Genomic DNA, 22795 nt, shown 5'->3' with positions numbered 1-22795 from the left:
TAAGTTCATGTTCTCTGGAATCAGAAGTTGGGGTTCAAATCTTAATTTTACCAGTTCCCAGCTGTGGATCCTTGGACAAGTTATTTAAGCTTTCTGTGTTTCAGTCTCTTCATCTGCAAAATGGTCATTAGGATTGTCCCTACCTCGTAGGGAAGTTGGGACAATTAAAAGAGATAAAGTCACCTTCACAGTGCCTGGCATAGGGAAAGGTCTCAGTAAATGTTAGTTGATATTATTCTCATTAATGCATTGAGTGTTATTTCATTTAAAGGCTCATCTTAAGTATCACTACTTAAGACTAATGCAGTCTTTCTCAGGCACTCCAGCTGGAAGTGATCTCATTCTTTATTCAAACATCCAATATGATTATTAAATGCCAGCCACAAGCTAGGCACTGGGCTGGTCACCAGCTGTGTGGTGGCAAATACATCAGAGAGGCTCTCCACCTTGGTGTAAGTTCAGGTTTGAGGGAGTGATAAACCTCCACCTGTTCTCAAAGTTCTAAACCCACTGAGATATTGACTCAGGAGACAGACAGATGGGGATCAAACTATCAGCTTTATACCCGATTTGCTGGATTGGAGAACATGATGTAGTCAGCCAAATTTAGTTTTCTACAACTTTCCTTACAGTCTTGAACTCATTTGTCTGTCCATTAGTTTTGGCTGTAACTAATAGAAAACTTAACTACTGGTGGCTTATTGCCTGATGAAAAAGTCTGGAGTGGGGTGACTCCAGGCTGCTTCTGCAGCTCAGGGGCATCATTTAAGACCCAGGCTCTTGCTTTTCATCACCCATACGTTGCCTGATCAGTGGCATCCCTCTGTTACTGTCTTAAGATGGTCACTCCATCTCCAAGTTAGAGCTGTTCTCCTATCAGCATCCCAGGGGGAAGGAAGAGCAAGATGGCCATGAAGACTTTCTTTTTATTAGTGAGGAAATCCTTGCTCAGGAGCTTTCAGACAGACATCCCTCTCCATCATCTTGGCCAGGACAGGATCCCATGCCCAGTCCTCCAAGGAGGGTGTGAGCTTCCCTTGCCCAGCTTAGAGGACTTCATTCTCGGATGCAGGTAATCCTTGGCTAGCAAGCAGAGGGGAGAAAGAATGGCTGGAAGACCATCCCAGTGACTGCCACCCCTCTCACGTAGAGAGCAGCTGCAGCCATCCCTGCCACAGCTTGTGTGCCCTTTGCAGGAAGTGGGAGGAAAAACTAGGATGGACCACAGGCACCCTGGCCCCATTGAGCAAGAAGGAAGGAGACCTGATGTCATATGCTCAGTTTCTTCCCGGATCTTACCACTAGGAAGGCCATTCCATCTCCACTGCAAGGAGACCAGGGCAAAGGTTCTTCCCAGGGCTGTTTTTCCCCAAGGGAGAGGAGACTAAATTAGGCTCTTGTGCTGCATGAGCCCAGGCAGGCAAGCTGGGAGTGTGGAAGGTTCCCTGCAACAGAGGCAGTGTGGTCCCTGTCTTGGTCCTTGTGTGCAGGTCCCTCATAGCCTCTCACCACCATCTGCATCAGATCATGCTTCCTGGCTCCTCTCCATCGGCGCCCTGAGCTCCTTGACTGTGCGGCCTTGTATGCTTGGCTGGGTACCCTGCACAGAATCTCACATATGTCCTTGCACATAGTGAGGGCCTGGTACCTGCTTGTTGGATCGCCCAGCTCCGTTGCCTCAGATGGTGACACATTGATTTCAAGCCTGTTGATGGAGGCCTGGTGGGCCGAAGGGTCACTGTGAGATGTCATAATTAGGGAGTCTGAAATAACAGAGCAGATAAGATGGGGATGCTGGTGTTCATCTATTCTGCTATTCAGCAGACACATACTGGGTCCTTATTGTGTGCCAGGTTTACTCTTAGGAGCTGGGGTGCATAGGTGGACATGATAATCTCCCATCTTTGAACAGCTCCCACTCTCGTGAAACTGACACTTCCGTACCTGTAGATGTGACATTATCCAATTTTGTTCACACACTTCTGGCCACGCCAGGAAATAGAGCAATGCCAGTATCTGTACTTAGGAGCTGTGGAGAATCAGAGGCCAGAGTGGTGGATGAGATTCAGACAGATTGTATCTGCCAGTTCCAAGCCGTAAAACCTTTTCCCCAATCTCAGTTGCCATATCTTGTAAAATGGGAATAACTCTGTACTTTATAGAGTTGCTGTGAAGATTAAATTAGGTAATGAGTGTCAGGCTCGCCAATGTTACATTGTGTCATTATTGGCTTCACACCTCCAATAAAGGCACGTGCTGGTAAACAATAACACAACTTGCTTATTTAGAGAACAGAGCATATATTTGTTAGTCAAAGATTTTTGTCAGATTTTAAAATCGGTTTTGAAGGAATCTTTAAAAAAATAACAGTAACTTAGATTTATAAATTTTCATCAATTAAGGGCTTGATTCATTAAAAAAAAAAAATCTAGATGATATTCATTGGAGGGGTAAGTTCAATGCTTTCTACCAAAGCCGAAATGTCTTGCTGCCTTCTAAGTGTTGGAGAAACCATCCAATTGTTAAAGATCATAGGGAATCCGGAAAATGTGCAATTAGGAAAACAAAGCGGGAAAATGGGAATACTTATACCCACATATGAAAGGTGTTAACTGAACATGTCCTCCACCCAACTCTTCCTTCTTCTGGCCTTTTTAAGTCTATCATTAAAGAATTCTTGTGTTACTATAACTGATTAAATCAATGCCTTTGCCTTCGGCTGATTTTGAGTCCTTGGGCTAAGTAATCTTAGTGATTTTTCTGTTGCTGGGAGAAAGGAACTCAAGAGAAAACATTGTGTTGGTTGGGAAACCAGATTACTTTGGGCAACTCTTGGAGGATCCCTTGATGGATTTGGTAGTTGCTGAGGAAAGGAACACCGGACTTTATGCTTTTTGAGGACAGGAATGTGGTCTTATGTAACTCTGTGTCCCGGAGACTTGGGATATTGCTTGTAATAATAATTTCTCAGTATATATTTAACTAACACTGTTGAATGACAGTTAAGGTCAACATAAAATTCCAGGGTGACAGTTTTTTTTTCACTAAGCACTTTGATATTGCAAGTAACTGCCTATTGGCTTCTTGGTGGTTTTGAGACGTCTACTGTCCATCTAACTGTCATTCCCCTCTTTCTCAGAGGTAATCTTTATTCTGAAGTTGGTGTGTATTTTTCTCATTCATGCTTGTATACTTTTACTAAGTGTATTTAACTATAAAATATTAGAGTGGAGTTAAATATAAAATTTTCTAAATAAATAAATATATGTATAAATAAAAGTTATATAAGTCATTGCCCTGTAGGTACACTGCAGCTTGCTGTTTCAAATTACTGTTATGATCCTGATATTTATCCGTGTTGATACAGTAGCTCTAAGTCATTCATTTGCACTGCTGCATACTACCTCATCGTATAAATATGCCACCATGTGTTTATTCATCAATGATCATTAGGTGATTGCTTTTACAGACAACTATTTGATGGGCATCCTTGTGTCCATCTCCTTGTATAGTATAGAAGATGCACAATTACGAGTAGAATTGCTAGGTTGCAAAGGGTACGTACCAACTTACACCCTCATCGGTAAGTCAAAAGGACCTCCCTTACGTTTCCATCAACACTGGTATTGTCAGACTTCTGACTGGGTATGTACTTGACCCCTACTTTACACATCTGTTCCAGGATTATCATTCCTTTTTATGGATGAGAAAACTGAGGCTAACGAGCGGAAAGCTCTGAGAATGAATGAATGAATGATATGGTGATATTTTATTATTTCTCCCACTGGAACTTAAGTTCCCTTAAGCTGTAAGTACCTATTCCTAGCCCTTAGAACAGGTCCTGGCATAAGGTAGAAGATCAGTAGTTATTTATTGTTGAATGAATGAAGGAATGGAGGAAGCTGGGCAGAGAACAGGAGCCTCCTCTTGGCTTTCCGAGATGCACTCTGCATTTCTTTACTCACCCGGCCGGATTTTAGAAGGAAGGCTTAGCAAGCTTTGCCACTGGAGTGGTAAGGCCAGGCTGAGGCTGAGCGAATGGTGGAGGAAGGGTGAAAGCTAAGAATTTTTCAATGGAAAATTGAATCTGCTCAGCAGGAGTCCGATGAGGCGCTGGGGCCAGCGACAGAGGATGCAGCTGGAAGGAGTGTCCATCTGGATCCCACGGGCCTCTGGGTGTTGAGAGGTTATTCTTAGCCATCTTTTCTTCAGTCTTTATTTTCTCTTAATCAGGGCTCTCTTGATTTTGCAATTGGAGCCTTCCCCCCCCTCTGTAAAGCAATGATTTTCCATATAGTAATTCTTTCCTTCTTTAGACTTCCCGGAGGGGGTGGGTGGTTCTTTTTGTGCTCAGACACTTTGCACATTGCCTCCCACCCAGCTCCTCCCGAGTGCTTTTGTGGCTGGTGGAGACCTATTATGTGAGCTGAGTATTTGACCCCATCTCCTTGTTTGTTTCCAGAGAGCTTAACCATAGCATTCTCCTGGCTAATTATTTTTTCCTAGTAACATCAATGTGAGTACATTTCCCGCCCTTCCTCCTTGTGCCTCATGTGTCCTGAATTCTGCTAGATTAATTTAACTTGAGCCTTAAGAGGCTGCAAAGCCAAGGGCAGGTGGCCCAGCTCCAATTTTTGGTTCCTGCGTCATAATCATAATCACTGGCATTGACATGGTGCTCTGTGGTTGACAAAGCACTTCCACACTCAGTAGCTCTCCAGAAAGACCGAAGTCAAGGTCTCTGGGGTCTGGTGATATCCCCAGCATCTGTGTGCCTAGGAAGAAAGGCCTGGGATTGAACTGGCTTTTCTGATGCTGAATCCCTTCCTTGTTGTTTGTTACAGCTCTTGCAGGCCTTACAAAGTCAGATTCCCTTGGGGCCAGGTATATAATCAAATGAGGGAAGTTGGCTGGGGTAGAATATGGTAGGGGTTAATGAGGACTATGGAGAATTGGAAAACATGCCTTGCTTAAAGGCAACGAAATGCAGTACATTTAAAAAGCAATTAAAAAACCCATTTATCGGGCACCTGGGTGGCTCAGTGGGTTAACGCCTCTGCCTTCGGCTGGGGTCATGATTCCAGGGTCCTGGGATCCAGCCCCATATCGGGCGCTCTCCTCAGCAGGGAGCCTGTTTCTTCCTCTCTCTCTGCCTGCCTCTCTGCCTACTTGTGATCTTTGTCAAATAAATAAATAAAATCTTTAAAAAAAAAACCAAAAAACCATTTATCACCTCCTCAATGCCCAGTCTGCAGTCTACCTTCTGCTGGTGGAAAAGGGAGAGCCTACGGAATAGCATTTTGCCACTGAATAGCATGACTTGTTGGTGTGGGTAGGCATCCCTTGGTTGCAGTAGGTGTCCAGTGTCTTTGAGGCAGTATGGTATGGTCAAGGATAAGTGATTCTCTTGCTTTTAGGATGTTACCGACTGAGGGATGTATAGATCTTGGGTCCACCCATCATCTCACCTCCCTCATAGTTTTCAAGGGATGAGATTCAAAGTAATATTATATTTAATGGCAGTGTGGGTCCCTGATGCCCCAACCCACAGCCCTTGTCAAAGGTTCTACTCCTTCCCCACCCCTCTCTACCTGCTCTCATCCCTTTTTGAAATCATGGGACTTGGTTATTCAGGTCTATGTTCTGAGAGAAAGAGTGACAGTGATAGAGAAGTAGTCAAGGCCTTAAAAGAACCCCAAGTTCATGTTCTAATCCAGTGCATGGGGCCCAAAGAATAGAGAGGAAGAAAGCCTGACTATTAGTAAAATGTGGCCCAGTGAAGGTCATGGGCTTTGACCAATCATATAAAAACTCCTCTCAAAAGGAGTTAGGGGGAAGGCATGGTCTGAGGTGCCCACATGGGACTGGGGCTGAAGTGTATTCCCTCATCTGAGTAGAACAGGTTGAGATTGTGGCTCCAGACTGCACAGCTCTGCTGCCTACTAACTGTGAACTTGGCCAGGTGATTTCACCTCTTTCCTCATCATCTTCATCCATCAAACGTGGGGAAGTGTAGTGGTGATGAGGGTTAACAAAGATAAGTCATGGGTATTCAGTAAATGTTAGTTATTTTTGTTTTGAGTTCTGCCTTCTAGTGATACTCATCTTCATGTTAGTTAGAACCCAAGGTTGCCTTCTAATGCTGCCAGAGGGAATATGGAGGGAATAATTCATAGAACAAGAAACTACAACATTATGCCAATATTTTCCTCTTCAGAACTTGCCACTTGTCCAAATGCCCTGATTCTACCTTTTTTCTCTCCAGTTCTATACCCTCAGATAGTCCCAGTGAGCTGGAATTCTGGACAACGTAGCTGGGATTCTGCAGGCTAAGATTTGGCTCTCAAATGTGCTTTTTGTGAGGTGTAACTGTGATTTTTGTGCAAATACTCCAACTTAACTGACATTCAGTTGAAACTTTTGCTAAGTAGTTGTTTTCCCATCTGACTTTTTGTGGAACAGAAAATTTAAGAAGGCAGATTATTTTATTCAAACGCAACATTGCTGTACTTACCCAATCAATAGTATCCTGAAAGCATCCTCTCCCCAGGCCCCACCAATCTTTAGAATTTGTTTTCTTTGGTGTGCCTCACTTATACCAATAAAAACCAGTTCATAGTAGATAGTGCCTAGGCATAGAATCAGGTTCTTGTTAATGTGAAGAATTAGGTTCTTATCAGTGGCAAAATTTGCACTGAGATGATGTATGACATGCTTATAGACTCTGACTTATTCTTAGTTTTTAGCCACATAATGTTTCTCTTGAGACCAGTTGACAGTAGGAGTTTCAGTATGGTAAAAAACAAAACAAACAAACAAACAAACAAAACAAACAAAAAAACCCCACAAACAAACAAACAAACATGGTAAATTCTGAAATGCAGGTAACTCATGAATTATAGGTGTTTTAGTACGGAATCAGCTACATATTCTTGGATGATCTCTTTCCCTCTCCCAGACAAGCCCCCCACCTCCTGCCCAATTTTCTCCTTTCTCCACATCTGTGGCCATCCTCTCCTGCTTAAATCCAGACGGAAAACTGGATTTAATGCTAATGAAGGGCACCATCCAGGACATTGTGATTCCCAGGTTCTAGTTCCAGCTCTAGTTACTCCCAACTGAGTGGTAGTCATCCCTCTCGGTCTCAACTTCCTTATGTAGAAAGTAGGGTACTAGGGCCAAGGCAACTAGGGCTTAATGAGCTCTAAATTTTTATTACTCTGTGAATCCCACCTTTGCCAGCTTGGGGCCTGGCAGGTCTCAGCAGCTGGTCACTTGGATAATCCCCAAAGCAGATAACTGCATGCAGGATAACTGAGAATATGGACTATAATCATAGCAGAGGCCAGCCACTCAAATAGATGCTAGGGCCTTTGGCTGCTTCCTGGAGCCACCAGCCAACCCAGAGATGTAGCTGGCTGGAAAAGTGGACGTGCGTGTTGGCAAGTTCAGTGGCATCTCCAAACACAGCGTCTGGGAAATGCCCACGTCCCCAGAAAGAGGTCACTGAAACCCTTCAGCTGGTGGTGCAGTGCAAAGAGCAGGGCAAACCAGGTAATCCTGACTTTGCCACTAAACCAGCTGCATGACCTTGGGCAAGCTCTTTTGGCCAAGTGTCATTTTTCATTTTGCTCCATAGAATGGGGGTAGCAATATATCTACCTTGCAGAATTGTAGGATTGAGTACTGCGGAGGCCTAACAGTACCTACGCAGGATAGGTACTCAGAGGTACTTAATAAGTGGTGGTAGTAGTAGTTACTATTTATCCCGTACCCTTTATTCACAGGAGTCTCCGGGTAGGGTAGGGTGGGGTAGGGGAACGCGGCACCTGTGTCTGGCTCGGGGCTCCTCCCCTCACGGCTGGGAGGCATTGGCTCCGCGCCCCGTGCCAGGGCCAGAGATGCTGCCGATTGGAACGGTGATTAAATCCCCTGACTGAGGAGCCTCGGCATCCTGGCCCACAGCAGGGCCAGCAGCATTTAGCACAGTCTGCTTGGATCCCCTCATTAAGTTGGTTTTCAGAACTGCCCTTTTCAAGGTCTCGTCCCCTTTCGTCACCTCTCGTCAGCCCCTTCTCTGTGGGTCCGTGCCAGAGAAGGGAAATGAAGCGGTACGGGGCTCTCCTCCCTCGTCCTCCAGAGAGGGGGTGACAGGAGGCAGGAAAAGGCAGCTTTCGGGGCAGCAGATGCGGCTAACACAAGCCCCGGCCCCGCAAGGTGGCTGCGGCCCGCATCCGAGAGGCCAAAGACTCCGCGCGCGCCCTGCCGATCCCTGTTTTTCTGGCAAAGCCGGGGTCCCAACTCCAGCCTGCCTCTTGCTCCATCCTGAGTCCCGACAGCTCGCCAGCGCTCTGCGGGGAAGCGCGATTAAGTGGCGCTGCGTGTATTTTTCCAGCTTCTTGGACCCACCTAGTGAGAATAAAAGCAAAATGAAGAAGCCCGGGATGGAACGGTCGTTATTTTTCAAAAAGAGGGGAGAGGGGTCACATGAGTAACCCTTTCGGCGAAGTGGCGGCGCGTCCGAGTTTGCTGCAGAGCCGTCCCCTCCCGGCGGGGGCGCTGACGTCACGGAAAAGCCCCGGCGCGGGCCCGCGGGCGCGCTATAAAGCGCGGGGCCGCGGCGGCTGCGGGCGGCGGCACGGACGGCGGGCACGGCGCGAGCACCCGGCGCTCGGCGGCCCGGCATCGCAGCGCGCACGCACGCAGCCCCCGCGGACTCGCGGGCGCCCACCCGGCAGAGCCAAGTAAGCGGGCGGTCTGGGGAGGGAGGGTCCTCCCGACGCCGGGGGCAGTGGGCGTTCCCCGCCCGCAGAACTTTCTAAGTTGTCGAAAGAGCGCCTGTAACTTGTGGTCTGCGCCGTGGTCTTCTGGCTGGGGGGCGGGGGCCAGAGTTTAAGGTGCCAAAGATGCCAATTGTCATCAGGTTCCTTAGTTCAGGTCAGTAGGAGGGTCACCTCCTCCTGCGGACTGTGCGGTCAGAGGGCAGCCCTCACGGATACGTCATGCTTTTTGTTGGTTGAGTGCCTGCCGGCCAACTGAGGCACGGCTTAATGAGATCCAGAAACCGGCTGGTCATTCCCTTTAGTGGCCGGCATGCTGGGGTGTGGTGTGGGTGTGAGTCTGGGGAGGGGAGTCTGCATTTCTCACTCTCACGAATGATCTCGCTTGTTAGAAATGAGGAGGCTTCTGCTTTATCTCGTAGCCCGAGAGAGTACAAACCTCCGTGCAGGCGGATGGAGGTTTGCAAAAGGGAAAGTTGTGGCAAAGTTGTTAATGCCATTGAGGAGGGTCTTTGGCCTTCTGATTTTCCTCAGGAAGGTGGGAATCTGAGTTGAATTGAAGAACTCTTAGAGTAGACGTGGTTTAATGAGAGTGAAGTTTGATAGGTCGGAACTGTGAGCTGGTCATTTCCCTGCAGGACCAACAGGGCTTGGGGTTGGGATTTTTTGAAACATGATGTCTGTGGGCAAGAGGGCAGAACTGAGGCATAAACCTCAATCAGGAATTCTTTTTTGCCCCCAAATAATAGCTGATTCAGGCAGCTGGAGAGCATCAGGGCGACTTTACTAAACATGGAAGTTCCAATAAGTGCTTGTCCAGGGCAGCCAGAGGGAGTGAGGTCATTGCCACGTGTTTCCCATCCAGGCACAAAAGCCCACTGGATGCTGGTGCAATTAAGAGCCATGTTTAGACAAGAGCAGCTAACCTGGCCAGCTGGTCCCCAGCTCCATTAACTTGTTGCTTTTCAAGCCATCTCCGGAGGCTGCTGGTTCTTCGGGCTGCCTCTGTGTCAGTGCCTGAGTAGGCTTCCTGAAGGCTTCCTTGAAGATGGAGGAAGCCAGAGGGCAGTGGGTGATGTTTATGGTACTTTTTTCTTTTTGCCAATGACAGTCTGCCTTGGAACTGGTTACTTGCTGAAAGCCTCTTGGATATGAGGACAGTTTCCTTGGGGTTCCTATATCAGGGTTACTTGGGTCTCGCCCCATCTACTGAGATATCACTGACTGTGTGGCTGAGCCCCCCACCCCGAGCTCTCGCTCCCGCTTACTAATGCGTACCTCTTGGCTGCTTTGTTCTCCAGGACCCAGCCATGACTCTGAATAATGTCACCATGCGCCAAGGCACTGTGGGCATGCAGCCGCAGCAGCAACGCTGGAGCATCCCGGCGGACGGCAGGCATCTGATGGTCCAGAAAGAGCCCCACCAGTACAGCCAGCGCAGCCATCACTCTGCTGCCCCCGAGGACCACTGCCGCCGGAGCTGGTCCTCTGACTCCACAGACTCAGTCATCTCCTCGGAATCGGGGAACACCTACTACCGGGTGGTGCTCATAGGGGAGCAGGGGGTGGGCAAGTCCACTCTGGCCAACATCTTTGCAGGTATACATGACAGCATGGACAGCGACTGCGAGGTGCTGGGAGGTAGGTGGCGCAGCCCCAGCAGGCTTCTGTCCATCAGCAATGGTCCAGTCCCAAAGAGTAAGGGGGTGGGTCCAATGAGTGAGAGGGTGTGTTGTTTATCTGCAGAGTTGGGAATGGCAATTATGCGTCCTTGGCACTGGCTTGGGAAGCTGAGGGCCCAGCAAAACCTTGGCATGGATCCTCAGGAGGAGAAAAAGAAAGTGCTCGGTGATAGAACCTGGGCCAGAAAGGGAATTTCTTAGATTCCAGTCCTGCAGGGACTGAAGGGGTAGACTGATAAAGAGGCAGAGTCAGAGGGTCAGGCTCCCACCTCTGGCTTTTGCCAACTCTGAGCTGGACTTTTCAAGAGCTCAGTGTAGGCACAGCTTTTTTCCCACGCTTATACCTAAAACCAAACCGATTTGAAAAACTACTAGGGTGGATTCATCAGCTTCCACAATTATTAGAGTCTTTTGAGGATATAGTTTATCTATATTTTGAAATAGTCCAATATTTAAAAAATGTTATGGCCTATTTCCAAAAATGGATTTGAAGTCACAAAAATGCACATGTTCCTCAAGTACATGTAAAGCCTGGCACTGTATTCTGGAACATGATATGAGGATCCTAATTGATCATCAATGGTATTCATACAGTGGTTTTCAGCCAAAGCTTCCATCTTAGTATACATGGCTAGGGGAGCTGCAGGTCCTTATCTACAGCTATAGACATTAGGGAAGAACCTTCCAGTGCTTGCCCGATGGCATGGTCTGCCTGTATTCCCACTTGCAACCCACAGCTGAATCATAGACTCCCAGGGTAAGGAGCTGCCTTAGTGATGAGCTGGTTCTGCCCTCTGCTTGATGCACTGGAGTCCTGCTCCTTCCTCCCTCCTGTCAGCTCTTTCCAGCTGACCATTTCTTCTTGATTGTCTCCAGGGTCAGGGAGTTGACTGCCTCACGTGGCAGCTTCTGAACTGACGGTAAATGATGACTCACTTATAGGACGTTGATTTCTCTCCTCACTCTGGACTCTCCGGGATGATAGCTAAATGAGGGTCAAGGAGAAATAGGGTCCATATCGGAAGGCTGATTTTCTTTCTCTGTACAGGCTGGTGGGTGACTGTCGGTGTAGGAGAAGGGGTGGGAGGTTGGATATCTAGAATGCACATTTGCAATGGAAGAGACGCTTTTTGGGTACCTTATATCTGCTACTGTTTATTTGGGTAGTTACAAAATTCCTATACTCATAGGGGTAAACTGAGTCCCAGGGATACCAAGTGGCTTACCTAGAATCAGTGGGGTAGCTGGAATTAGAGCTCAGGACTTTATTTTAATTTGGTGGTTGTCTTCCACTGCCATTGACAGGGAACCTGCTATGTGCCAGACACTTTACTGAGTACTTCTGCTTAGTTTTTACTGATAAAACAAAAATTGGACCAATTTTGTATTAATATCCCTATATTACAAGCAAAAAAATGGAGGCTTATGACATCACATAACTTTCCCAGGATGATAGAACCAGCCCATGGTATGGCTGGGAGTCAGACCTGGTGTGTGCCTTCACTGTGCCCAGTGGCTCCTGGGTTTAGTGTCCACATGCTGTTAGTATCAGGCACAAGTTTGGCTCTGTGTGAGGCTCTGGGGTTCCCAGTGATGCTTAGGAGGCAGTATCCCCTCTCAGGAAGGAGTGAAGGGTCAGTGGCTGTAATTCAGAGCAGGGTGAAATTGATGAATACCTTAAGAAGTAACAGTAAAGTGTTTGGGGGAAATTGATAGAAGGAAGAGATCAATCAGGAGTTTTGTTTGTCTCTTGAGGGAGGTCTTGAAAAAGTTAGTGGGTGGCAGACTTTCAGAAATGTTGGTCCATTAGAGTGGAGTGTTTCTTATCTGAAGAGTGGTATCCCCGTTGGCACTGAGTGTTGAGAAGACTGGCTCATACCTGGAATTTGGGAAAGCAGCCTCAATATTTGGGAGGATTCTTCGTTTAATGTGGGGAGGGAGACGGAGAATCCTTTCCTTAACTCCTCAAACAGAGAATCTTCTGCAAGAAGCTTCTCCGTTGACCAATCCTTTCTGACGTGTCCTTTTTGAGTAACTCAATTCATACTGTCTAGGATTACATCTCTTATCTGTAGGCAGCTATTGGGATCACTAGTGGCTTCCTGTTTCCAAAGAAGAAGGTTTTCCAAGGCATGCCCCCACATTGTTCTTTTTTCAACATTAACCATAAAAAAAATTCCTCTATACAATATACTCTCATCAGAATTTCTTCAAATAAAGACGGATGTTGTTACAGCTATATCGCAATAATCTTATGACTCTCTCTACACATTTAATGCCATTCATTTATTCATTCCTTCATTCATTCCTGAATAGTTACTGAATATATACCATGGAATTCGGTGAGTCACAACGGGGACGTGCAAAGAGGCCTAGGGCTTCCCCTTGGAGATGCCTACAGTGTGTGCCATAGAGACAGATCCACCCCAACTGTACATCAAGATCAGGTGTGATGAGTGTCTTGAAAGAGGTACGAGGACAGTGCTGTGAGAAATCAGAGGAGAACAGATTTCTTCTGGCTGTGGAAATCAGGAAGGGCTTCATGGAAGAAGAGGTGGTCTCTGAGCGGGACCCTAAGGATGGCTGGGGTGTGAAAGCCCTGAGGTGGGCGGGAAGGGACAGCACCTGTACACGGAGAGTCTGGAGGGAGCACTGGACTCCGGTCTGTCAGGAACGCTGGACTCCGGTCTGTCAGTGTGGGTTTGGAGCCCCACTTTGACCCGGATGTAGCTGAGCGCTCTTGCACAAGGGACTGACCCTGCTCAGACTTCCGCATTAGTGAAACAGGGACAATCCCTGCTTCACAGGATGTCAGAGGAGTCAAGGAGAGAACATATTCTAAGCCTGTGGCCCCATGCCTGGCATGTAAGAAGTATAGGTTGAACGTTAGAGCCGATTCTGAATCTACCATTTCCTTTCCCTGGACTTATATTCCCAAACTGGCACTTCAGTTGCTTGTAGCCCGGTCCACTCTCTTCCTCCTCTTGGCCAGGGCCCCGTGAGATGCCGCAGGAGGCGAGGACGGTGTTCTAGATCAGGTGTTCCTTCAGGGCTCCTTGGCGTCTCCTGGGCTAGGAAAGCTGAGCATAGTTGAGAGTTTTGGGGGAGAGGTATGTTGGAACCTCAGAGCTTTCAAGAGCCTGCAGGAGCCCATTCCAGCGTGAGAGAGAACACCCCTGCAGGTTCCACACAGCATTTGAACCAATCCTGGACTGAAGGTGGAGGTCAGTGGGGGCCAAATGAAAGACAGGTTAAGGTGTGCTAATCCAGGGAAGAGAGCGACGGTCACTCAGTCATTGGCGCTCCGTCCCACCCCCTCAGGATGCTCTCTCCTGTTACACACAGTGTGCAGGTGCACCCCCAGATGTCATTGAGAGCACCGGAGAAATGAGGTCTTCCTCACACCCAGGCCAATCAACCTCAACCCTTTTCCCACATGTCTCAACCCAGGGCAAATTTCAGTGGAATCTTCTAGGAATCATACCCTTTTATTTCCCCTCCTCCCACCTGATTAGCCCTTGAGAAGGTTAAAAGTGAGTGACAAGGGGAGGAAGAGAAGCTAGAGCTTCTAGGGTGTAGGCAGGGCCCTCTCTTGGTTAGTAGAGGGCCAGAAAGCAGGATGCTTTGAGTGTCTGAAGAATTCGTGTGCAGGGGGGAGCCAGAGGCAGTATATAAACCTAGATGTGGGGCCTATCCAGGGAAGCAGGGTAAAGATCTATTGTCTTAGACTGGTGGGTTTGCTGCACAGTGATTTTCAGGCGGGGTGGGGGGAGTGTCCAGAAATCTTCCAGAACAGCAAAGCAGTTAGGCATCTACTTTTTAAGGTATAATCCGTAATCTACTTTTTCGCTAGGCTGATGTTCTTGTATCTCTCAAACCAAGGGAAAGTTTGGGTTTGCTTTTCCCCTAGCTATTACAATGTAGTATGCGTCTCTTTGAACTGCGGGGGGCCCTTGTACCTGCTTTTGGGTGGGAGGTGGTAGGCTGAGGACAGAGAAAGTGCTGTTTTGGATTTCCTGGGCACGGGGAAGACTTTGAGAGAAAAGAGAAGTCCAAGGTAGCAAGGGGCAGTCAGCCCGCCCCCCTTCTGTGCTGCTGAGGCTCTCACGGGTTCCGTTTGGCTGTATAAATATGCCTGTTGAGTCATGAGGCCCTGCACCGCAGGAAGCCAGATTGTGCGTCCCAGTGTGATCCCACTGTGGATGGCAGACAGGGTGGGCTTCACAGAATGAATCCCGCAGTGGGTCCCCGTTACCATTGATTAGAGTGATACCTTGTGGAGGCAGGGAGACTGACAGAAAGACAGAGCCACCCCATCCCTCGTTAACTTTCTTCTCATTTGTCTGTGTTTCCCTTCCTTTCCCTGCCCTGTTTTCCATTCCCTAGATGAAGAAACATTTAAACCAGGAGCTTTACTTTTAATAAGACCCTTACTCCTATAAAACAAGAAATCCTCCAGTTTCCCCACTTGTGGTGCTTCTAAGTTAGGTTTTAGCTATAGTAGGAAACGCCAAGTATGGCAAGAACCACCTTCCTCCAGCGGAACAAGTGATGGCAACAGCTAATATTTATTGCCTTTCTACTTTGGGCCCAGGCTTAACAGAGGTAATTGTCATGCCTGCTTAAGGCATGAATATGGTTACTAATCCCATTTCACAGATGAAGAGACTGAGGCCCAGAACACTTAAATGGTCCAGAGCCACATATTTAAAAAGGGATGGCATTCCGATTCTAATCAGGTTTGCTTGTGCTTATATCCCCAGTGCTATAGTTCTCATTCATCCATGCACTCCATGAGTATTTGCCTACCCTCAGTGTGTTGAGCACTGCCCTGGGGGTTGGGGGGTGGGTGTAGCAGTAAACAGCACAGATGCAGATCTCTGCCTTCACATTCTGGGGGAGAGAGGAGGTAATAAAATAAGCTAAACAGATGGCATGTTAGGTACCTATAAGTATGATAAAGAAAAACGGAAAGAGAGTAAGAAATATTGGTAGGGGAGATGTATTGTAATTTTAAGTAGATGGTGAGGGAGCGCTTCTCCTGGAAGGAGGTATGGGCTCAAGACTTTTGGATATTCCAGGGAACAGATTTCAGGCAAAAGGAAAAGCAAGAAAAATGGTAAAAAAAAAAAAAAAAAAAAAAAAAATCAGGCGCCTGGGTGGCTCAGTGGGTTAAAACCTCTGCCTTCTGCTCAGGTCATGGTCTCAGGTGCTGTGATGGAGCCCTGCATCCCTGCTGAGCAGAGAGCCTGTTTCCTCCTCTCTCTCTGCCTGCCTCTCTGCCTACTTGTGATCTCTCTTTTTCTCTCTCTCTCTCTCTCTCTGTCAAGTAAATAAATAAAATCTTAAAAAAAAAATCATTATGAAAATCACGATTTTTCAAATGATGAAATTCAAAACCAGAGACCTCACTGTGAAAATAGAGTGGGGATGGGCTCGCTTGTTTGTATGCAATTGATGGGAATCCCCCTTGCAAAATCCCGGGTAACTCAGCCAGCCCTATGCACCCCCCAGCTGATTTCTGTGGGCTGGAGCTGCTCTTGCCCTTCGTACCACTCACCCTTCACCTATACTCAGTCTGGGCTCAAGTACAGGGAGGTAAGTTTCCATTACCACGTGGAGCTGGAGGCTGCACTTAGGCTGCACTTAGGAAAAAGTAAGACTGTTTATTCCTATGGAACTGTTTTTTTTTTTTTTTTTTTTTAAGGGAGGAAACCTTAGCCAAGACAGGGATAGACTCAAGGTTTTTTTCTTGCATGTCTCAAAACAGGAAAAATGTCTCTGAGCCCAGAGCTCCTGAAATTGCCAGTGAATGTCCAGTAGTCACACCCCACTGAAAGGTACAGTGGATTTCCATATAAGGCTTATGAATGAGGCTTATGGTTCCACTGGGTGGTTAGTGTTTTCTCATGGCATCGTTGAATCTGAGTCAAAAGCTCTCAGTGAGTTTATCCTTGTAAATGGTTTTCCTATAACAAAAGTCTAGGAATGGTGAAAACGAAAGCCTTTCACTTCAAGTGGCTCAGTGAGACACATTCAGAGGACATAGGTGTTCTGCTCAGGAAGTATGGGAGGAACGTACATAGAACGTTGTTGGAGGTGATTAAAAAATACTAATTTGCCTTTGTGAGAATCTGCACATTTGCATAATTAATTGCATATTTAGTAGGCTTAGTTTGTAGCATAATTTCTAATGATGCTCATGTAAAAGTGTTGCTTATTTTTCTGACTCCAATATCCCTGTTCTTTCTTTTCCAGAAGATACCTACGAGCGAACACTGATTGTTGATGGGGAAAGCGCGACAATTATACTCCTGGACATGTGGGAAAATAAGGTATGCAGAGCCCGTAGCTCTCTGTAAATTCCTTCAGGGCTTGCCTTCCAACAGGCTGGTGCGAGGGTGACCTTGTCCTTTTTGGTGTTCTAGGTGAGGTGGGCTCATTTTCTTGATTAGCTTTTTTTTTCCCCCTGAAGTAGGAGACTGTTCTCAAGAAGAGGTCATTCAGGAATGAGCTCTGAATAATAAGCAAGTCACAGTGATTTCCCCCTAGTTCAATTAAAAAAAAAAAAAGACAAAAACTTACATCCGCTTTGGGGAAAGTGCCAACAAGGATGGAGAATCATTGAAAGCAAAATAGAACCAGATTATATGAAGTTGACCTTCTTTTTTTAAAAGATTTTATTTATTTATTTGACAGAGATCACAAGTAGAGAGGCAGAGAGAGAGAAAGAAGGGGAAGCAGGCTCCCCGCTGAGCAGAGAGCCCCACATGGGGCTCAATCCCAGGACCCTGAGATCATGACCTGAGCCAAAGGCAGAGGCTCAACCCACTGAGCCATCTAGAAACCCATAAAGTTGACCTTCTTCTTCTTCCTTTTTTTTTTTTTTTTTTTTTTTAAAGTTGACCTTCTTAATACTAGTCTTCAGCATTTGGTTTTTAAATATTGGGGGCTTCTGAGCCTCTGTGCTAGAGCTTCTATTGATTGAGGAGCCTCCTCTTCTCACAGAAGGATTAGAAATTTCGTCAGTTGGGAAAGGCAATAGGGAGTTGTTAGAAGTCAGAGAGGGCTCATTTTTGGTCAGAGAGATTGGAAATGTGGTTTGGCAGAGTCACTGTATAATTTATCAACTCCAGCTGTAGGAGGAATTGGACAGTGAACACTTTCGGATACACATATAGCTTCTTCACTAAGGACACTTCATCTCCAACAGCCTCCACTCCCCCGCGCCCCAAGCTTAGGGAGTTTCTTTTCATTTTATCAGGGGGAGAACGAATGGCTCCAGGACCACTGCATGCAAGTCGGGGACGCCTACCTGATCGTCTACTCCATCACAGACCGAGCCAGCTTCGAGAAGGCATCTGAGCTGCGAATCCAGCTCCGCAGGGCCCGGCAGACCGAGGACATTCCTATCATTTTGGTGGGCAACAAAAGTGACCTGGTGCGGCGCCGGGAAGTGTCTGTGTCAGGTGAGGGCTGGTGAGCGCCACAGAGACCTCTCGGGGGTCCCCTGCTTGTCCTTTACCTGGGCGCTCTCTTCTCCATCTTTCCTGAAGCTGGAACCAGAGAGTTCCTGAAATGCTCCGTGGAGTTTTGTGTAGACGACTCCCAGCGTTTCCAGCAGATCATCCCTGTGCTGACAGCCGCTCCCTTGTCCTTGTCCTTGTCCCCTTGTCCGGGCTGCTCGCTGGATTCCCGTTTCCCCTCCCTGGCATTCCCTTGGCGAAAAGATCATGCTCAGAGATCTGCTGGCACTCCCCAACCTTTTCTCCTTGTCCTTTTTTTTTTTTTAGGGAACTCTTAGGAGTTCAATAAAAGTGTAGTTAGTGTCTTTTTTTTAAGAAAGATGGGAACTCTGATGTGGGGGAACGGTGGGAGTTTCATTGAGAATAAGAATTCTACTCTGGCTGCCTCTGGTTCCTGGAGACCCCAGAAAGAGCCTCCTGCACCTACCTCTTGCTTCCTAAGTTTCAGTGAATGCATCAATCTGATGGTGTCACATAGACATTTTCATGCTTCTGGGATATCGCCTATTTGCTGGGTGGGCCCCCAAGTGCTTTCGGGGTCCTTGAGATTTTATTGGCCTCATACAGATTTGGTTTTTGGTACAAGAGTAAAAAAATAAAACACTGTATTGCCAGGCCCCACTTAGGAGGAAAGCAACATGATGCAGACCTAATGTATACAAGTGGCTTGGGCATGTCTTACTCGTAGGAGACGACTGTCTGTGCTTATCATCTTTTTCTAACCAAACTTGGATACACGGTCGGTGAGTACAACGGAATGTTTGACATAGAGGCTGCCCCAGGAGAGCTTGTTTATACAGTTTGCTCTAACTGTACATCTGTGAAATCACCAACAGTTTTTCAAAATATCTCATTAGAGGTTTAACATTGTTTTTTAAGGGAGCAAAGTGAAATAGTAGGATTCTTTGTCAATTCGGGGAAACCGAGTCAGGAGAAAGTGTTAAGAATCTGAGTGTGAGGATGAAGCAGGCCTGGATTCACTTCCGCTGCTTACAGGCTGTGTGAACTTCCCCACTTTTTTTTCTTTTTTTTAAAGATTTATATATTTGAGAGGGAGCACAAGCAGGGAGGTACAGCAGCAGCAAAGGGAGAAGCAGGCTCCCTGGTCCAGATGCGGGGCTTTATCCCAGAACCCCGGGGTCATGACCTGAGCCCAAGGCAGACATTTAACCAACTGAGCCACCCAGGCGCCCCACTCTCTCACATTTTTAAAAGATCACTCCCACCTCAGTGTCTTCATCTCTCTGGGAGGGAGAATGTATTTTTCAAGTAATATTGTAAGTGCAATTAATGAGGGTTCTAGTTTTCACTGTTAGAGTTAGTATTACTGTATCTGATGGAATTGGACCTCCACACAGGGCCTTTGTGGTGGACCAGCCCTAACGCCCCCCTCCTCCTGCTTGCGGGAATCTTCCTGTAACCCTGCCTCGCTCTGTGCCCCAGGAGGACATGTGTCACCATCACATGCCCGACTGGCCTAGAGCTGCCTGGTGACAGCTTCAGGTCAAGGGTCCTCCAGCTCGGCCGTGCACCCCAGAGCTCCTCTGACTCTCTTCTCCCCCCACCTTTCCTCACCAGAAGGGAGAGCGTGTGCTGTGGTGTTTGACTGCAAGTTCATCGAGACCTCAGCGGCCGTCCAGCACAATGTGAAGGAGCTGTTTGAGGGGATCGTGCGGCAGGTGCGCCTCCGGCGCGACAGCAAGGAGAAGAACGAGAGGCGGCTGGCTTACCAGAAAAGGAGGGAGAGCATCCCCAGGAAAGCCCGGCGCTTCTGGGGCAAGATTGTGGCCAAAAACAACAAGAATATGGCTTTCAAGCTCAAGTCCAAATCCTGCCATGACCTCTCTGTGCTCTAGGCCCCCAGAGTCACCCCAGATGTTCCCCTGATGGACATCGTAGAGCACCACTGGGACTGATAATCTATATTAGATTGCATCTTCAGTGTTATTAGATACAGCTTCCCCCATTGTAGCTGGGAATTAACTGATTGGCCTCAAGAGCAACATAATGCATGGGAAACGGAAGGTCTTTGTAAAACCAGTATTTATTTACAGGAAAAGCCTGACCTTGCTACTTGAACACCCAAGACTCAGAGGATGTGTTTGGGGTTCACATGCGTTTCCTTTCTCCTCTGGATAGTAGAGAATTGAAGCTCAGAACAAGAACTTTTTATTATTAAAATTCTATCCAGTGTTCCGATACATGAATTTGAGGCTAGTGGGCCACAGACAAAATACTGGACAGTGGTCAAAGGATTTATCCAAAGGAGGGAGGATTTCTTTCTCTGTACCTTCTATTTGTGGAGGTAAGATTGTAGAACCGGGCTCAACATAATTGTGACTGTCATTGCTCCATCAAGCTGTGAAAAGAAATGATGGACCTTGCTGGAAACTAAAGCTTAGCCAACAATTTTTGTTTCCTACCCACAGTTGGGGATCCAGAAATTTGTACAATTGGAAACTGATACAGGTACCACATAGGGGATCAAAAATCATATCTTTGCTTCTGTGTCTTACAGTTTTTTGTTTAGAGGAAAATTATTTAAGCAAATTCTACTTGGTCAAACTACCTTTTATGTTTCATTGTTTTTAAAGCCTTGGGCCATGATGAATATATTCTAAAAGTCGGAGTTATTGACAACTTTGAGTGCAAAATGCCAAATTTTGAAATATAATTGAAGGTCTCAATTTTTATAAAACATAAAACGTGAAACTTCCAGTACTTTGGGTTGACCCTTGTATCCCACAGCTCTGCTCTATTTATTGTTATTTTGCAAAATAATAACCATTTTAACGTTTGATAAAGCATATTTATGAACATATTTCTTAATAGGAAAAATGTCCATTTTATTACCATTTTCTATCTTTTTCAGAATATGCAAATTTTTACCTATATGTCTTATAATGAAAGAAATAAAATCTTTGGGAAAAAGACATTCTTAAATGTTTCTCCTCCCCGAATAAGACAATTATGATTCCTTCCATTTGCTTTTAGCCCAAGCACCTTCTACAGAAACATACCTGTTACTTTATATCTTCTTTTCATTGGTGGTAGTCCCATTGTTACTTGTTTCAAAGACTATCTCTGACGTCTGTCTTTTGGAACCATGATTCACAATAATGCAGTTATTTTTGGCTAATACATTTGGAATATTTGGGGCCCTCTAAATGCTAAGTTACAATAAAAGCCAGATTGATATTTTACTTTGGCAAATTTCTGACCTAACAGATGGCCCTTTTCTCCATGAAGGCTCATGGTCCTAAGCTTGACTAAAGCATTAGAGGAAATTATAAAGATTAGGGGAAAAAAAAAAGGAAACTGGTGATTTTCAGCCTGAGATCTATCTAGCCAGGCAAGGCTGTAACCAAATTCTCATTGGTATTATTATGGTTTGACCTTTGTCACGTGGCGGCGTGTGACCTGTTGCTGGAGTGGAACGACCCGATGTCTCCCTTTCACATCAGTGACCCCTGTGTGTACCCTCCGTGGCCTCCCCTCCCTCTGTTTCTGAGTTTGTAATCAGATACACGCTAGTAGTGACAGCCCTGGGACCTTGATTATTGCCGAAAGCAACAGCCTTACAACTCAGTTCTGCTGGCTGGTTCTCCTGGCTTGCTTTCCTCCTTTTTCCGAATTGAAGGCCAGGTACCCATCTCTGCATTCTCCCTCTTTGAATCGCTCGATGAAGCAGTACAGGGAGAGGATAAGAGTGAACAGTCAGGTGTCACAGGCAGCATCGCTGCCATTTTACATCCTTGTGTCTTTGGAGCCAAAGCGAAACCTATATGACCATCATTTTTTTCATCTGCAAAATGGGGTTGTGATGAATAGCTACCTTGTAAGATTGTGAGGTGAACATCTTTTAATCTGCCGAACATAAAGAGCTCAAGAGACACCTGTTTTGTCATACGTCTTCCATTCTGCGTAAGTCACTTTTATATGTCTGTCTTCCCCCAAAAGGAATGGAATCATTCCCTTAAAATCCTTTCCTTTTCCCTTTATCCCTATACTCTTCAATGCAGTCCCTTGTGTATATTGGGCTTTTATTGGTTTCTTCTTGAATAGACTTTCCCAACAGCCCCATGAAGTGGACAGGCCATTTTAAAACAAGTTCGGGGGGATAGGTGGCTTGTCCCAGTTCAGATGTGTCTGGGCTTGGAGTAGGGTCCAGATGTGACTCGGAGTCCTTCACATCTTTCAGTATCCCAAAGTTTTTCCCATAGACACAGCTCTTTTCATCTCCTGGAACCACCACCACCACCACCACACACACACACACACACACACACACAGAGCACACACACTCCACACAATGCCATACCCCCACCATATGCCATGCACCACACACATACCACACATCCCAGACCCCACCCCGCCCCCGCCACAGCCCACACGTACCACGTACCACACACACTCCTCCACACAGCACGCACATAAACATGCACATGCAGCAAATACAGCACATGTATCCCACACCACTCACCCCGAATACCACACACACACACATACCTTCTAAATACACACATTCTTTACTGACGCTGTTGTCCTCCTAGATTCAGCCATCCTACTCACTTGTTTTGGACCCTCCCAGCCAAATAGTCAACAGCTGCCGAGACTCTCAAGCTCAAGGGCCTGTGGAGAATTGTCACACGGGGGCTCCCTCAGTCTGAGCCCGGGGCAGGACAATCTGGGGTGTATTCCAGTCTGAGAGGCTTTCTGAGGAAGAGCTGCGGCTCTTGAGTCAGATGGGTTTCACTCTGGTTTCGTCACTTAGATGTGTGACCAGAGGGAAATACCTTATCCCCTC

General features: G+C 46.7%; 1 protein-coding gene across 1 annotated transcript; it reads left to right on the top strand.

The window, feature by feature from the left end:
- The first annotated feature begins 8643 nt into the window (after positions 1-8643).
- GEM (GTP binding protein overexpressed in skeletal muscle) lies at positions 8644-21191 on the top strand. The gene is made up of 5 exons (XM_059392916.1): positions 8644-8744; positions 10082-10421; positions 16721-16797; positions 17727-17931; positions 19567-21191. Exons 2-5 carry the CDS (start codon positions 10091-10093, stop codon positions 19842-19844), a joined length of 891 nt encoding a protein of 296 aa, XP_059248899.1. The 5' UTR covers positions 8644-8744; positions 10082-10090; the 3' UTR covers positions 19845-21191.
- Positions 21192-22795: the final 1604 nt, after the last annotated feature.

The sequence above is a fragment of the Mustela nigripes genome, chromosome 3 (genome assembly GCF_022355385.1).
Source record: "Mustela nigripes isolate SB6536 chromosome 3, MUSNIG.SB6536, whole genome shotgun sequence".
Classification (NCBI taxonomy): Eukaryota; Metazoa; Chordata; class Mammalia; order Carnivora; family Mustelidae; genus Mustela; species Mustela nigripes.
Note: the sequence above shows the minus strand (reverse complement) of the source record. Positions and strands in the feature narration are given on the sequence as shown.

Bases quoted from the DNA above. Each gene is read 5' to 3' on its own strand.
- GEM (XM_059392916.1), top strand. From the start codon at position 10,091: ATGACTCTGAATAATGTCACCATGCGCCAAGGCACTGTGGGCATGCAG. The intron at 10,422-16,720 runs GTAGGTGGCGCA...TTTCTTTTCCAG, and splicing joins CGACTGCGAGGTGCTGGGAG to AAGATACCTACGAGCGAACA. The intron at 16,798-17,726 runs GTATGCAGAGCC...TCATTTTATCAG, and splicing joins TGGACATGTGGGAAAATAAG to GGGGAGAACGAATGGCTCCA.